We start from the raw sequence: 17,471 nt of genomic DNA on the forward strand, positions 1-17,471 counted from the left end.
TCGTACACACACGGCTCTGCTCCGTACACCTCGTACACACACGGCTCCGCTCCGTACACACACGGCTCTGCTCCGTACACCTCGTACACACACGGCTCCGCACCGTACACCTCGTACACACACGGCTCCGCTCCGTACACCTCGTACACACACGGCTCCCCTACATCCACACTGTAAACCCCTCCTGACCCCACACATAAACTTCCCCTCATCCAGCACCATGACAACCAGCACAGCAGAGTCCTGCATACACTGAGGCCCCTGATCATGTGACCCCTGACTCCTCCCCCCCTGTGACCTCATCACAGGTCCTGTGCACACAGAGCAGCCATATATGTGGAGTGTGGCTCTGCAGGTGGAGGGTCCACACCAGGACTGTAGCAGGTAAAGACCCCAATATCCACAGGTGTCCCTTGTAATTGGGGGGAAACTATCCCCTCTAATAATCCTCGGACAGTTCTGACAAACACTGAAAAGTGCCCCTTATTTACACACATAAGTGTCACTTCCCCTGACGAAGCTACCAGGAGTAGCGATACGCGTTGGGAGCCAGTGGGCTCAGTTACTTCCAGTGAGTATCACCATTGACTTGATTTGACATGTTATATGTGTAAATAAGCATTGGTCTGCATGACCTGAATAGGGCGCACTCTCCGTAGTGGATCTCAGCAGCAATCATTTATTTGTTTTCGCAGTATAGTTGTATTCTAGGAGAGAGCCACACCTCAGTCATGCAAACAGTGGTACAAATATAATATAGACATTATAAGCTAATTATCGCAACTCACTGGAATTGCTCATGGGATTATCGTACCCCTTATCTCTGAGCCTACTTCTGTCTATGTCCTCACACTAGAGGATATTGATCATGCATGTATGGGTGTTTTTTATACATGTTTTTAAATGTTCTTATGATGTTTGTGCACTAATGTTTCAATAAAGCATTATTTCTAAATATATATTATATGGATTTTGAGTGCACCTTTTTTGCGTCGCTTTCTTCTCTTCATGTATAAATTGTGGGGTTGTTATCAAATGTTATATTTAGGGGTTTTGTGTTGTCTCCTTATAAGAATCACAATGGTTTTGTTCCTTTTCCGCTGATAGATACAAGCGACCAAAATATGAAAGACGGGAAACAAGTATTACTCTCATAGTACGGGGCCCACACAGTATAATGTTTTTTCATGTAACATATGGAAGCCTATGGGAAAATGCCCCCCAAAACATCATATCCGAAGAAAAAAAACTGTACGTGGAGACATTGGCCTCAGATATCTCCTGTCTTGTTCTTACCAACAATCTCCTATAAAAGCCTCAAACTTCTGTGTGTGACTCAGAGCTGAGATCTAACGTGATAGAAGATTCCAGTGCGGGGAAGACGGGAAACCTCCATATAGAGGCCGGTGGGGATGGAGTCAGTGACCGACTCTGGACAGATCTGTTCCTAGAGCCGCAGTAGGAGATGAAGATGTCGTCCTCATCATGAAGTCGTTATTTCTCCTGTCACGTGTAATGAATATCTCCTGCAGTATTACTAATGCCGATTCCAGGGTCGGTAAATGAGACGAGAATTAGCGTTATGGAAGATGAGTCTATGAGGAACGTATTCAGCTGCCGACTCCGAGGGAGAAACTGCTTGTTGTCTGTGGCCTAAATATATAGGTTTTATTAGTAGATGGAAAGAAGGAAACTAAATACTGTAAAATAATAAATCTCCTCATATGTTTCCCTTATTATCTCCAGTAATTGTATTATTACACAGGATTCTTATGATGTTACATCGGCTCATCTTCTTCTCATTCAGGTCTCTACAATATCGGATTCTCTCAGTGAAGATCTTCTATATAAGAGAATTTCCTGATTTACCCATCAAGGATGGATATGGACAGAGACAAGATGGCGGAGAGGATATTACACCTCACCCTAGAGATCCTCTTTCGGCTTACTGGAGAGGTGAGAGATTCTGATGACGTCACATTACATCATTCTTATCTATGGGAATAACAGATGGACAGAACTGGAGAGGTGAGGACTCTGGAAATGTCTGTAGTGAGATTTATTAATGTTTCTCTCCATAACCAGGATTACACAGTAGTGAAGAAGACCTCTAGTGAGCGCTGTCAGGACCCTGTGTCTGAGGGATGGGGAAGACCCCTGAGCCCAATCACAAGGCCTCCACCTCACCCACTGATACATGAGGACATCAATGACCAGAAGATCCTAGAACTCACCTACAAGATGATTGAGCTGCTGACTGGAGAGGTGACACTGCTGGGAATGCTGGGACATTATACAGTAACGCTATGAAGGGATCGGGGGATGACGGTATCATTGTATGTGTCAGGTTCCTATAAGGTGTCAGGATGTCGCCGTCTATTTCTCCATGGAGGAGTGGGAGTATTTAGGAGGACACAGAGATCTGTACAAGGACGTCATGATGGAGGTTCCCCAGCCCCTCACATCACCAGGTAATAGACAGGACTAAATACACACGGCCTATAATTATCTGTATGTAAAGAATGAATTCAGTCCCTGTATGTGTTTCCTCCAGATCTATCCAGTAAGATGACAACACCAGAGAGATGTCCCCGTCCTCTTCTTCCACAGGACTGTAAACAAGAAGATCCCAATGTTCCTCAGGATCATCAGGTAGATGGAGAGAAGGTGTCATGAGATCTCCCCTATGATGTGTAGACAACTGTGAAGGTTTTGTGCTCAGTCTTGTTTTATCCACCAGTATTATATGGGGTTTTTTTTATTATCGCCACAACAGCACCCACTGAGAGGGGGGATCCGCCCCCAGGATCAGGAAACCTACAGATAAAAAGGGGTGTTCCTCACCTCCTATATTGGTTTCCTGTTCCTGTGGGAACCTGCAGGGGAAAGGTTACATGGACCTGTACCTGCTGCCTGTACGGTGTTGGGGGAACGGCAGGGGCTGCGGCACCAGAAGCAGCGTCGGGAGCCCTGCCTGTCCGACTCCCCCCTCGTCTGATGGTGGATGATGTGAGGCCAGGATCCGGAAGAGGCTGTCCTGGCTCACGCGGTGCAGTAGGACCAGACCGGCACTCATCTTGTGGAGCGGGATGCGTGCATCGGCCGACCTGCTCCTCCATCAGGCTGTGCTTCCAGGTTTCGGCCCACGCATGAGCAGTGCCTATTCAGCATTCCTGAACCGAAATTGCTTGAGTTCACTTCCGGGAATCCGGGTAGGCGTGTTCCGGAGATGGACGGGCTGAAAGTATAAGATCCGGCGGCCTCCTGCTGCCGATGTGTCCCAAAGATGTCCTCTCCAGGAGAATCTAAGGTGCACCCACAGGTGGTGGAAGTGCAGCCGCACAGCAATCCCAAGAGCAGCAGTGGGCGCTCCCGCGAGGGCGACTCCACTGACAAGAGGGTACGGAGTAATGGAGCTGAACCTTCTAGAACTCGTGCTGTGCCTCCGCTTCCAGAACCGGTACCACATCACAGCTTCACTGGGTGAGTGTTACATGACTCTGCCTACTAAGCTGATTCGGCTTCTTTGTGTACCTCCCCTTCAGGCTAAGAAATCTAAAAAAATCCAAGCACAAAGAATGTGCCTTGTGCTCACAACCCCTTCCTGATCTCTATCTTAAAAGACTGTGTCAGAGTTGTATCAGCCAGACTTTAGAGGAGGAGTCCTCGGGTAGATCCGCTGATATACGATTAATGATAAGAGAGGAACTTCAGTCCTTAGGAAACATAAGTCCAAAGCAAGGAGTGTTAACCCCTGTCTCCAGTTCTGCTTCCGGTAGTGACCAGGCTGAATCCTCTGATGCTTCTGATTCATCATCGTCATCTGGTGAAGAAGGGCTATCTTGTTTTCCCATAGAGAGTATGGATAACCTGGTGAAATCAGTTAGAAATACCATGGGGCTTTCAGAGGCGACAGAGGCTAGATCTACGCAGGAAATTATGTTTGCAGTTCTTTTGTAGAAAAAGAGACGTGCTTTCCCCGTTACTGTAGAAGGATTTGGTCTGGAAGGAATGGAGCAAGCAAGGGCAGCGCGAGGGTTCCTCTCTTCATTTTCCAGGAGGAGGTATCCCTTTGTCCCTTTGAGGATGATAACCTGACAGCTTGGTCCAAATTCTCAAGGTGGACTCCGCAGTGGCCTCGACTTCTAGGCATTCTGTCCTGTCTGTAGAAGATTCTGGGGTCCTATCTGACCCTCTAGACCGCAAAGCAGATACATTACTTAAAAGATCATGGGAGTCCTGCACCAGAGCCTTTAGACCGGCTATACCCAGCACATGTGCAGCAAGGTCAATACTTGTTTGAGTGGATTCACAGAAAAAATCCCAATTATTAAAAAATCCCTTTTATTCTTATTTATGTTTAAAAACTGGTGCAGACAAAACCATCACCAAAGAAAAAACGTCTATTAAAGAAAAGCCCTAGGGGGGTGCCTAACCCTATGGGCCTATCCCTATACTGCACCCTACCTGGCAGCGGAGGTTGGCACCCTATTTCCTGCGCAATGGCGCCCCCGCTCACCGTCGGCTGTCCCTTCAATTCTAACGATCCCTATAGGGAAGAGGTAGAAAGACAGTAAAATTCCCTAAGTCTGCATATAAGGCTATGGGCCTAATGATATGACTTTTGGAGGCCAAAAAATGTACTGAATTGCCCCATTCTGATCCTGCCTCACAGCGGGGGTTGGCATCCTAGATTTCTTTGCAACATGTGGCACCCCCACTCCTCGACGGCTGTCCCAATGCTGACCCTGATAGAGAGATCTTAAGGTGCTAATGTGCAAAAAATAATGTAGCAAAAAAATATTGATGGGCTTACAGTTGCTGGAAAAGCACATTAATGATTATCTATTAAATTTAATAATGATTATGTGACAATTTTCATAAATGTAATCCCATTAATGAATGTCAAGATGTCTTCTATAATGATGATAACAATGAGGATAAGAAATAACAGGGGCCCCTATTTCCTAAAGATAACCACTTGGGACATGTTCTCCTCATAATGATACTTAGTGCCAAAAAAACCAACCAAAGCTTATGAGCCGAACATATTGCAAAAGGACATGTGTATATAGAATAAAGCTCAACGCGTTTCCCCTCTACACGGAGGTTCATAAGGAGTAAATACATATTTTGTTAACCCCTTTCTGACATTAGACGTACTATCCCGTCGAGGTGGGGTGGACCCGTATGACCACCGACTGGATAGTACGTCATATGCTTGTAGATTGTGAGCCTTCTCGGGCAGGGTCCTCACTCCTCCTGTACCAGTTATGACTTGTATTGTTTAAGATTATTGTACTTGTTTTTATTATGTATACCCCTCCTCACATGTAAAGCGCCATGGAATAAATGGCGCTATAACAATAAATATTATTATTATTATTATTATGCGATCGGCCGCGCATCCGATCGCGGCCGGATGTCAACTGACTATCGCAGCTGACATCCGGCTCTATATGCCAGGAGCGGTCACAGACTGCCCCGGCACATTAACCCCCGGCACACTGCGATCAAACATGATTGCAGTGTTCTGGCGGTATAGGGAAGCATCCCTGAGAACCCCGCAGCAACGCGATGTGATCGCGTTGCTCCGAGGGTCTCTTACCTCCTCCCTGCAGCAGGCCCGGATCCAAGATGGCTTCGGGGGGCCTTCCGGGTCCTGCAGGGAGGTGGCTTCACAGCGCCTGCTCAGAGCAAGGGCTGGTAAGCCTGCAGGAGTGCACGTCAGATCGCTGATCTGACACAGTGCACAGCAAAGTGTCAGATCAGCGATCTTACACTATAACATGATGCCCCCCCCCTGGGGCAATGTTATAGTGTAAAAAATAAATATTCACATGTGTATAAAAAAAGAAATAAAATTCCTAAATATATATATATATATATATATATATATATATATATATATATATATATATATATATATATATATATATATATATATATATATATATATATATATATATTCCTATAAATACATTTCTTTATCTAAATAAAAAAAAAACAATAAAAGTACAAATATTTAGTATTGCCACGTCCGTAACGACCCGACCTATAAAACTGTCCCACTAGTTAACCCCTTCAGTGAACACCGTAAAAAAAATTAAAAAAGGCAAAAAACGCTTTATTATCATACCGCCAAACAAAAAGTGAAATAACACGCGATCAAAAAGGCAGATATAAATAACCATGGTACCGCTGAAAACGTCATCTTGTCCCGCAAAAAACGAGCCGCCATACAGCATCATCAGCGAAAAAGTAAAAAAGTTAGTCCTCAGAATAAAGCAATGCAAAAATAATTATTTTTTCTATAAAATAGTTTTTATCGTATAAAAGCGCCAAAACATAAAAAAATGATATAAATGAGGTATCGCTGTAATCGCACTGACCCGAAGAATCAAACTGCTTTATCCATTTTACCAAACGCGGAACGGTATAAACGCATTCCCCAAAAGAAATTCATGAATAGCTGGTTTTTGGTCATTCTGCCTCACAAAAATCGGAATAAAAAGCGATCAAAAAACGTCACGCGCCCAAAAATGTTACCAATAAAAACGTCAACTGGTCCCGCAAAAATCAAGACCTCACATGACTCTGTGGACCAAAATATGGAAAAATTATAGCTCTCAAAATGTGGTAATGCAAAAAATATTTTTTGCAATAAAAAGCGTCTTTCAGTGTGTGATGGCTGCCAATCATAAAAATCAGCTAAAAACCCACTATAAAAGTAAATCAAACCCCCTTCATCACCCCCTTAGTTAGGGAAAAATTAAAAAAATGTATTTATTTCCATTTTCCCGTTAGGGTTAGGGTTAGGGCTAGGGTTAGGGTTGGGGCTAGGGTTAAAGCTACAGTTAGGGTTGGGGCTAAAGTTGGGGTTGGGGCTAAAGTTAGGGTTAAGGTTTGGATTACATTTACGATTGGGAATAGGGTTGGTATTAGGGTTAGGGGTGTGTTAGGGTTAGGGGTGTTCAGGTTAGGGTTACCGTTTGGGATTAGGGTTAGGGATGTGTTTGGATTAGGGCTTCTGTTATAATTGGGGGGTTTCTACTGTTTAAGCACGTCAGGGGCTCTCCAAACGCAACATGGCGTCCGAACTCAATTCCAGCCAATTCTGCATTGAAAAAGTAAAACAGTGCTCCTTCCCTTCCGAGCTCTCCCATGCGCCCAAAGAGGGGTTTACCCCACATATGGGGGTATCAGTGTACTCAGGACACCTTGGACAACAACTTTTGGGGTCTAATTTCTCCTGTTACCCTTGGGGAAAATACAAAACTGTGGGCTAAATAATAATTTTTGTGGGAAAAAAAAGAATTTTTATTTTCACGGCTCTGCGTTATAAACTGTAGTGAAACACTTGGGAGTTCAAAGCTCTCACAACACATCTAGATGAGTTCCTTAGGGCGTCTACTTTCCAAAATGGTGTCACTTGTTTGGGGTTTCAATGTTTAGGCACATCAGGGGCTCTCCAAACACAACATGGCGTCCGATCTTAATTCGAGTCAATTTTGCATTGAAAAGTCAAATGGCAATCCTTCGCTTCCGAGCTCTGCCATGCGCCGAAACAGTGGTTTACCCCCACATATGGGGTATCAGCGTACTCAGGACAAATTGCACAACAATTTTTGGGTCCATTTCCTCCTGTTACCCTTGGTAAAATAAAACAAATTGGAGCTGAAGTAAATTTTTTGTGAAAAAAAAAGTTAAATGTTTTTTAATTTTTATTTAAACATTCCAAAAATAGAATTATTCTTACCGTTAATTCGGTTTCTAGGAACCTTCCACGACGGCATATGGAGGTTGTCTCTTTGCCCTAATGGGGAACAGGAAACACAGAGAGGTTAAAAGGACCTCCCACCTCCCACTTGCCAGTGACTTACAACTGAGACCATAGCACTGGTTTACCTTCAGAATCCCAGAACTAATCCAGGAATATGTATCGGGTGGGAAATTAGTGCCGTCGTGGAAGGTTCCTAGAAACCGAATTAACGGTAAGAATAATTCTATTTTCTCTAGTCACCTTCCACGACGGCATATGGAGGAATACCAACTAATTTGGTACTAGGGAGGGACAACGGCCTGGAGAACTTTACGGCCGAAGGCTAAGTCCTTATTGGACAATACATCTAATCTATAATGTTTAGAGAAGGTATGGAGTGAAGACCACGTTGCTGCCCTGCAGATCTGCTCCGGAGATGCACCTGCTCTTTCTGCCCAGGAAACTGATGTAGATCTAGTTGAGTGGGCCTTGATCCCTACTGAAGGCTTTTTGTTTTGAGCAAGGTAGGCTTCCGTTATAGCTTTCTTGATCCACGTAGCAATGGTACTTTTGGCTACTTTCTTCCCTTTATTTTGTCCTGAGAGATGGACAAAGAGGTTATGATCAATTCTGAGAGCACGGGTCTGATCTAAGTACTGTAAAAGAATACGCCGGACATTTAGAGTGCTAAATTTTCTTTCTTCCAAGTTTGCAGGTTTATGGCAAAAGGTCGGTAGAACAATCTCTTGAGAATGATGAAAGTCAGAGATAACGTTTGGAAGAAAGGAAGGATCAAGACGAAGCACAATTGAATCATCTCTTACTAGAAGATAAGGTTCTCGTATAGACAAGGCTTGTAATTCACCAACCCTTCTAGCCGAAGTTATGGCTACCAAAAACACAGTTTTATAGGCCAGATTTTGTGGAGAACAGAAAGACAATGGTTCAAAAGGTGGACCTGTCAGGCCTTGGAGCACCACATTGAGACCCATGGGGGAACTATGATTTGTTTTCTAGGATTCATTCTAGTTGCTGATGTCATAAACCTTTTAATCCATCGATGACCAGCTAGATCTTGATCAAAAACAGAGCTAAGTGCAGAGACCTGGACCTTGAGGGTACTGGGCCTAAGACCTATTTCCAAGCCTTTTTGTAAAAAATCTAATATGATAGGTATATTTGGCTTGAGAGGGTCTGGAAGGTTAGGCAGACAGAGTGATGAAAACTTTTTCCAGATCTTATTGTAGATGGCGTTGGTTACTGGCTTTCTCGATTTTTGGAAAGTAGCTATGACAGGGATCGATAAACCTTTTGCTTTTAATACCTGGGCTTCAACAACCACGCCACCAAGTTCCATTTCTGAGGGTCTGAGTAGAGAATGGGACCCTGAGAGAGGAGATTGTGTTTTATTGGTAACATTACCGGCCCATCCACTTGTAGTTGGATGATCAAGTTGAACCAACTTCTTTTGGGTCACAATGGAGCTATCAGAATAGTCGGAGTCTTTTCTATTCGTATCTTCCGTAGAACTTTGGCAAGAATTGGGATTGGCGGAAACGCGTAAGCTAGGTGAAAATGCCAGTCCTGGATCAAGGCATCTACCCCTCTGGGATTGCCTCTCGGGTTCAAGGAAAAAAGGTTTCGACTTTTGCGTTCTGGTGAGAGGCAAAGAGGTCAACATCTGGACTTGTGTACTAACATGTTGGACGTTTGAACATCCAGGCTCCATTCGCCAGGATGAATATCCTGTCGACTCAGGTAATCCGCCTGAATATTTGTAGCACCCTTCAGGTGAATTGCCGTCAGGGACAGTAAGTGTTTTTCGGCCCAAGAAAAGATTTGAGCGGAGATCCATTTTAAACTGAGGATCCTTGTACTGCCCTGGTGCCTGATGTGAGCCACCGTTGTCATGTTGTCTGAATGTATCTGAACATGTTGTCCAGAAATTTAATAATAATAATAATAATAATCTTTATTTTTATATAGCGCTAACCTATTACGCAGCGCTTTACAGTTTGTACACATTATCATCGCTGTCCCCAATGGGGCTCACAATCTAAATTCCCTATCAGTATGTATTTGGAATGTGGGAGGAAACCGGAGTGCCCGGAGGAAACCCACGCAAACACGGAGAGAACATACAAACTCTTTGCAGATGTTGTCCAAGGTGGGATTAGAACCCAGAACTCCAGCGCTGCAAGGCTGCTGTGCTAACCACTGCACCACCGTGCTGCCGACTTGCCGCTAATAGGGCCTCTTCCACAGCTTTGAGCTCTCTGAAATTTGACGATTTCTCGCTGATCGACCGGTTCCAAAGACCTTGATAAGGAACATGATTTATTATGGCTCCCCAGCCCCTCTTGCTGGCATCTGATTTGATCGTGGTCAGAGGAAACGGAATCCAGCACACGCCTTTCAGGAGGTTTCTGGAATTCATCCACCATGTTAAGGATGCTTTCACTCGGCCCGGTGTGTGGATCCTCTTAGCAAGAGTGCCAGGTCGACCATCCCAATTGCCCAGAATGTGGGTTTGGAGGATTCTTGAGTGAGCTTGAGCCCAAGCCACCGATTGTATGCAGGCTCTCATGGAGCCCAAAAGTGACATTCCCTCGCGCAGAGTAGGAGATCTCATCTCTTTGAACTTCCTGATTTTTGCTACTAAAGGAAGTCTGTTATCGTCTGGAAGAAAGGACATCTGTTTTGCAGAGGTTGTTTTTGCTCCGGGAGCACTTTTTTCTTGTCGGTAGCCTTGTCAAGAATGTCATCTAAGGCTGGAACGAAAACATAATCTCCTTTAAAGGGTATGGCACACAACTTGGCTTTAGAGTTGATATCACCGCTCCATAATTTAAGCCAGAGAGCTCTTCTGGCAGAGTTGGAAAGTACAAGGGATCTGGTGGCAACTCTAACAGATTCCAGAGAAGCGTCCGCCAGAAACTCAGCAGCCTTATGCAGAATAGGGAGTGAATCCAATATCTCGCCTCTTGAGGTACCTTGAGATATGTGAGTCTCCAATTTTTCCAGCCAGCAGGAGAGGGCCCTAGCCACACAAGTAGAGGCGACGTTAGCCTTAAGGACAGACGTATAAGTTTCCCATGATTTTTTCAGGAGACTTTCAATCTTCCTATCCATAGGATCCTTCAACTGTGAAGAATCCTCGAAGGGGAGTGCAGTTCTTTTGGCGACTCTAGCCACCTGCACATCAACCTTAGGAATGTCCAATTTAATAAGTTCACCCTCTAGAGGAAATCTATGCTTCATTTCTGAAGGGGTACTGAGTCGTTTCTCAGGCAGTTCCCATTCCTGATCAATCATACTAACAATGTTAGCGTGAACTGGGAAACCCACTCTCTTCTCCGATCTAAGCCCACCAAACATCTGATCCTGTATGGATTGTGGTTCAGGTTCCTCTTCTAGTCCCATAGTGTTACGGACAGCAGAGACTAGATCCTCAATGTAATCTGAGGAAAAGAGGTATTTCCTGACTTCAGCTTTAGGTGATACTGGATCTTCCCAGCCAGTAGATGAGGCATGAGAGAGGTCCGAGTCAGAATCAGATTCAACGACCTGAATTTTCCTCTTCTTAGCCGGGGAATGGGGTGGCGGAGGTGGAGGTGGAAGAGTAAAAGCTGCCAAGGAAGATTGTACCTCCTGTTTTACCAGTGAGCGAATTTCATCCAGCAGAGATGGTTGCTGAGCTTTTATTGCCCTGTCAGTGCATGGCTGGCAGAGTTTTTTTATCCCAGTTAGGAGGGAATTTAACAGAACAGACTGGGCACTTCTTTCTATAGGCGGCTTTAGGGGCAGATTTTCCTCCCTGAAATATACAAAGGGAGAGAGGGGTGAGGACTACTAACCCCCTTACTATACTTCCTCCCGGATCCCACCCCTGCAAACACTCACAGTAGCAGGGGTAGCGCTGGGCTCCGCAGACGCAGGGCACAAGGAACCATCCATACTGGGGAAATAGTCTTACCTCAGTGGTGGTTCAGCAGGATTTTATGGACGCCGTCCTTAGCACCTGCCTCCAGCAATCAGACATCCCCCTCCCCCTCCAGGATCCATGTGAGGGAGCTCCCAGGCCCGACACGCCGGCCGGCGAACCCGGGAGTACCGGCTTCAGGGAGATATGAAGAAACCGGAAGTGACACGCGGGAGCCGCTGACGTCACTTCCGGAACGCCGAGCCGACCGCATGGAGGGGGAGAAACGCCGGGCAGCTCCAGGAGGAACCCGGACGGGGATCCCAGGCCTGCTTTGCCCTCGTGGGGGCGCGGGAAGGCCGGGAGGGGGTCCCGAGATACCTGCACGCAGGACGACGGGAGCAGCATACGGAGGAGGCTGAAAGCGACCTCCAGCTGACCGGCTCTAACAGGCAAAGCCTGAACAAGGTACTGCAGTCGCCGGCCACTACAGCACATGGACACCTCTCCCTGTCCCATGGGGAACAGGAAAGACACTGGCAAGTGGGAGGTGGGAGGTCCTTTTAACCTCTGTGTTTCCTGTTCCCCATTAGGGCAAAGAGACAACCTCCATATGCCGTCGTGGAAGGTGACTAGAGAAAATTCCTGTGAAACAACTGAAGGGTTAATAAACTTCTTGAATGTGGTTTTGAGCACCTTGAGGGGTGCAGTTTTTAAAATGGTGTCAAACTTGATTATTTTCTATCATATAGACCCCTCAAAATAACTTCAAATGAGATGTGGTCCCTAAAAAAAATGGTGTTGTAAAAATGAGAAATTGCTTGTCAACTTTTAACCCTTATAACTCCCTAACAAAAAAAAACTTGGTTCCAAAATTGTGCTGATGTAAAGTAGACATGTGGGAAATGTTACTTATTAAGTATTTTGTGTGACATATATCTGTGATTTAATTGCATAAAAATTCAAAGTTGGAAAATTGTGAAATTTTCAACATTTTCGCCAAATTTCCGTTTTTTTTACAAATAAACGCAGGTAATATCAAAGAAATTTTACCACTATCATGAAGTACAATATGTTACGAGAAAACAATGTCAGAATTACAGGGATCTGTTGAAGCGTTCCAGAGTTATAACCTCATAAAGGGACAGTGGTCAGAATTGTAAAAATTGGCCTGGTCATTAACGTGCAAACCACCCTTGGGGGTAAAGGGGTTAAAGTCTGCTACTTAGCTTTATGATGTCAAATATCCTACGGCATAACGATGTAGTCACAGACACACAGGGTGGATCCCCTCTGGATAGCGTGCTTAGTGGTTATCTTTATGAAATAGGGGCCCCTGTTCTTTCTTATCCTCATTGTTTTTATCATTATAGAAGACATCTTGACATTCATTAATGGGATTACATTTATGAAAATTGTCAGATAATCATTATTAAATTTAATAGATAATCATTAATGTGCTTTTCCAGCAACTGTAAGCCCATCAATTTTTTTGCTACATTATTTTTTGCACATTAAGATCTCTCTATCAGGGTCAGCATTGGGACAGCCGTCAAGGATTGGGGGCGCCACATGTTGCAAAGAAATCTAGGGTGCCAATCCCCGCTGTGAGTCAGGATCAGAATAGGGGCAATTAAGCATATTTTTGGGCCTCCAAAAGTCATATCCTCAGGCCCATAGCCTCATATGCAGACTTAGGGAATTTAACTGTCTTTCTACCCCTTCCCTATAGGGATGGTTAGAATAGAAGGGATAGCCAACGGTGAGCGCGGGCGCCATTGCGTAGGAAATAGGGCACCAACCTCCACTGCCAGGTAGGGTGCAGTATAGTGATAGGCCCATAGGGTTAGGCACCCCCCTAGGGCTTTTCTTTAATAGATGTTGTTTTTTCTTTGGTGATGGTTTTGTGTGCACCAGTTTTTAAACATAAATAAGAATAAAAGGTATTTTTTAATAATTGGGATTTTTTCTGTAATCGGCTTTTTTGATCATTTTCCCAACAAATCGTATTTGCTGTGCATTTTTCTACTTGTTTGGGTGGACCAGCTGGAGGAACAGATGAAGACAGGATTGTCTAGAGAGAGGCTGTTGTCCTCTATTACATTGATCAGGGGAGCTACAGAATATCTAGCCGATGCTTCTGTGGATTCCCTACACCTGGCGGCAAGGTCAGCTGGTCTTGTTAATTCTGCTCGTCATGCCCTATAGCTGAAGTGCTAGAAGGGTGATGTGCAATCAAAGTCTAAATTGTGCGCAATTCCATGCCAGGGTGAGATCCTGTTTGGCAGCATGCTCGATGAGATCCTCACCAAGGTGGGAGAGAGAAAGAAGGGGTACCCTAACCAGTCTGTTCCATGCTACAGGAGGGCCTTTAGAAAGCAGCCATTCGGTAGAAGGTGGCCTTATGAAAACTGAGATTGCTGGGCAACAAAGGAGACTAAACAAAAAGGTGCCCATTTTAGAGGATCCTCTCCCAGGAAGAGTAATAAATTCCATTGACCCTGACCCTCCTGTGGGCGGCAGGTTAAAATTCTTTTGCCACAGATGGCAGGAGATCACTTCTACTCCCTGGGCTTAGTAACATCAGGGTTGAAACTAGAGTTTCGTCATTTCCCCCCCAGATTCCTTTGTCATGACCTCTCTTAGATCCCCGGCTCAACAGGAGGATCTTGAGTTGGAGGTTTTATGTCTATTATCTAGCATGTCCTGGTGGAGGTCCCGGGAGACCAGGAGGGAAGGGGATTCCATGGTTAGTGAAACCGTCCTGGATAGTTACTACAGATGCTAGTCCTGATGGATGCGGAGCTCATATGGTACTATAACCTGGTCCAGGGGCAGCGGTCCATAGAGGAGGCTGATGACTCTTCAAATCTAAAGGAATTAAAGACAGTCAGCCATGCTTTACATCACTTTCTCCCACAGCTGTGGGGGTCTCATGTGAGAGTTTTGTCAGACAATACCATGTCAGTTGCATATGTAAATTGCATACGTAAATTGGCAAGGTGGAACTCGATCAAACGTGCTGATGTCTACTGCGATGGAGATTCTCGAACTCGCTGAAACCCATCTCTTGTCCCTCTAAGCCCTTCACATCAGAGAAGTGGAAAATATCAAAGCGGCTTCCTCAGTCGCCATACGTTATATCAGAGAGAATGGTTTCTCAATCACCAAGTATTCAGGAAGTTAGTGGACTTGTGGAGGCTTCCGGAAATAGACTTGTTTGCTACCAGGGGCAACAGACCAGTCCAAAGGTTTGCCTCCCTGAACAGGGCAGATCAGCCAGAGATGGTCGACTCCCTCCAGTTCCCTTGGTGGTTGAGTCTGGCCTATGCGTTTCCCCCAATGATGGTGCTTCCATCAGGAGGCGTGCCTCCCTCAGCGTCTCAGCACGCCACCAGCGCTCCAGGCACCAGAACGCATACAGTGTGGGCACACCGCATGCCCAAGCAGCTTATTCTGCTCACAGTCACGGTCTCCATTACTGCCTCTGAAATTAGCCCCCACATATATTGCCAATATACTCATACATCTGATTATAAGTCCAGATCCTACGCTCCAGATCATAGGATATTGGCATGATACACCAGAGCACGATTATGGCATTATTCTTTTGGGCACGTCTCTAGTACGCATCACGATACCTCAGCTTATCTACGACACCTACTTAGATCCGTAAGGAGCACATATGTCCGTCTCTCTGTTCCACAATATCCTTTTCTATTAGGATCTCAAGTTGGTACTGATGACTCTGTAGCCAATGGACATCACGCTTTGTGTTTTATCACTCTGGAAACTCTTTGTGCTTGTCTCTCCAGAAACTAGTTGAACAGCTGCAGTCACTGTTATTTCATTATTTTGACATATAATGCAGTTATTTACGTTTCTTTTGTTTCTTTGTTTTATATTGTTATGTAATGTGCTTTGACATTGACAGATTTATATTTTGATCCTTATTTTTTCTTTTTTTTTCTATTGTGTATAATCTCTGTATTACATTAGATAAACCTGATCTGAGGAAGGTCCACAAAGGACCGAAAACATTTAGCAAGAAACGAGCTACCGCTGATCTGTTTGTCCAGATGTAAAATAAATTACTTTTTTCCCTTCCCCCATGACGGCACACCTGAGAGAGGGGATCCGCCCAGTCAGGACAGGAAACCCTACTGAAAATAAAAGGGCGGTACCTCTGTCGCTTCAGTTGGGTTTCCTGTCCTGACAGGGACCCTTGTGCTGAACACGGCGGTTCGACTTACCCAGGTCCCGTCCCGGCGTGGAAGAACAGGCAGCGCCTGTGCGTCGGAAGTTCGGGTCCTGGAGGCGCCGTCCGCAGGTCCCCCGGGTCGCTGCGTCCGTGCGGGCGTTGTGCAGCATGGTTGCAGGACCAGGTTCCTTCCATGGCTGCCACGCCACTCTCCCCTCTCTGCCGGCGTCCAGGCACGGCGGCCGCTTCCGGGTCGCTCGTCTGACGTCACACGCCAGGCACGCTGGGAATGGGCGTGCCCGTGTGACGTCAGGGGCAGGCGCCAGATCCAAGATGGCGGCGCCCATGAAGAAACGCCGGCCGGTGAAAAAAGGACTCCGGCGGCATGGCAGAGAAGGGGAGGGGCCACTATTGGGCACCGAAGGAGGCGGGGAGTGCAGTGGTCCCCCCATAAAAGGGTGCTGGACCACAAAAGACGCGCTCATGTTCAACACTTCACCATGGAAGTAGGACAACAGGAGCAGCAGCCGCCTTCACAGCAGCAGCAGCAGGAGCTCTCACCAGATGCCTTGCCGAGCCACCAGCATACCAGGAGCAGCCGCTCAAGTGGTAGGAACAGTGGTCGTTCTGTCCGACAAGATTCGTCGGCGTCCAAGAGGGACGCTTCACGTGCATCGGTCCAGCCTCCAAAATCGGTACCCTTGATTGTCGGTGGTGGTGAGTGATCTACGTGAATGTATCCCTTATGGTAACGGGGTCCATTTTCTCTGTTTTGATCACTAGGGGTCCAGGAAAGCTAGCGGTAAAACAAAGAACCGAGAGTGTGCCCTTTGTAAAGACCCGCTTGCAGTTCAGTATAAGAAGGATCTCTGTGCTAACTGCATTAGTAAGACGATACAAGAGGAGACCCCTAATTTCGCCACTAGCCTTAAAGCCATAATACAGGCTGAAATAAAAGACTCCTTGAAATTGGCCCTTAACGAACCGAGAGGGAGAAGCCGTAAGGCATCTACAGAGTCGGATGCCTCTCAGAGACAGGGGAGTCATAAAACATCCCGATCTCCCTCTACTTCCCTGGCCTCGGTCCACTCTTCAGGTTCCTCCTCGGACAGTGATTCAGGAGGTCGTCCATGCTTTCCAACTGAGGACGTGGACAAATTAGTCAAAGCAGTTAGGTCTGCAATGGGTCTTAAAGAGGAGAAGACACCTAGGTCACTAGAAGATGTCATGTTTGGTGGCTTAGAAGAGAGGAGGAAACGCACGTTTCCGGTTAATACAAAAATAAAAGCATTAATTGAGAAAGAGTGGAAAAGACCTGAAAAAATGGGTTCTCTACCCTCTTCATCCAAAAGGAGATATCCCTTTGAGGATAAAGACTCTGAACCCTGGGAAAAGGTCCCAAAAATTGACGGAGCAGTTGCCAAATGTCTAAAAAGATCATCCCTTCCATTAGAAGACTCGGGTGTTCTTAGAGACCCGCTTGATAAAAAAGCAGATGGTTTTCTGAGGCATATCTGGGAAGCCTCAGCGGGGGGCCTGAAGCCAGCGATTGCTGGAACATGTACGGCTCGTGCTCTAATGGTCTG

General features: G+C 45.8%; 1 protein-coding gene across 3 annotated transcripts in view; it reads left to right on the top strand.

Moving 5' to 3' along the window:
* Positions 1–311: 311 nt before the first annotated feature.
* The window catches only part of LOC143766688 (uncharacterized), a 57,577-nt gene continuing 40,417 nt past the window's right edge, over positions 312–17,471 (top strand). For 2 of the 3 annotated variants that reach the window (XM_077254545.1, XM_077254547.1), the window contains exons 1-5: positions 328–384; positions 1,808–1,956; positions 2,086–2,265; positions 2,348–2,471; positions 2,555–2,652. In XM_077254545.1, coding sequence (XP_077110660.1) covers positions 1,879–1,956; positions 2,086–2,265; positions 2,348–2,471; positions 2,555–2,652 — 480 coding nt within the window. In that variant the 5' untranslated portion in view covers positions 328–384; positions 1,808–1,878. Of the gene's footprint in view, positions 572–1,807; positions 1,957–2,085; positions 2,266–2,347; positions 2,472–2,554; positions 2,653–17,471 lie in introns of all 3 variants that reach the window. The other variant, XM_077254546.1, reaches the window with a different exon arrangement.

Source organism: Ranitomeya variabilis, chromosome 4 (genome assembly GCF_051348905.1).
Source record: "Ranitomeya variabilis isolate aRanVar5 chromosome 4, aRanVar5.hap1, whole genome shotgun sequence".
NCBI lineage: Eukaryota > Metazoa > Chordata > Amphibia > Anura > Dendrobatidae > Ranitomeya > Ranitomeya variabilis.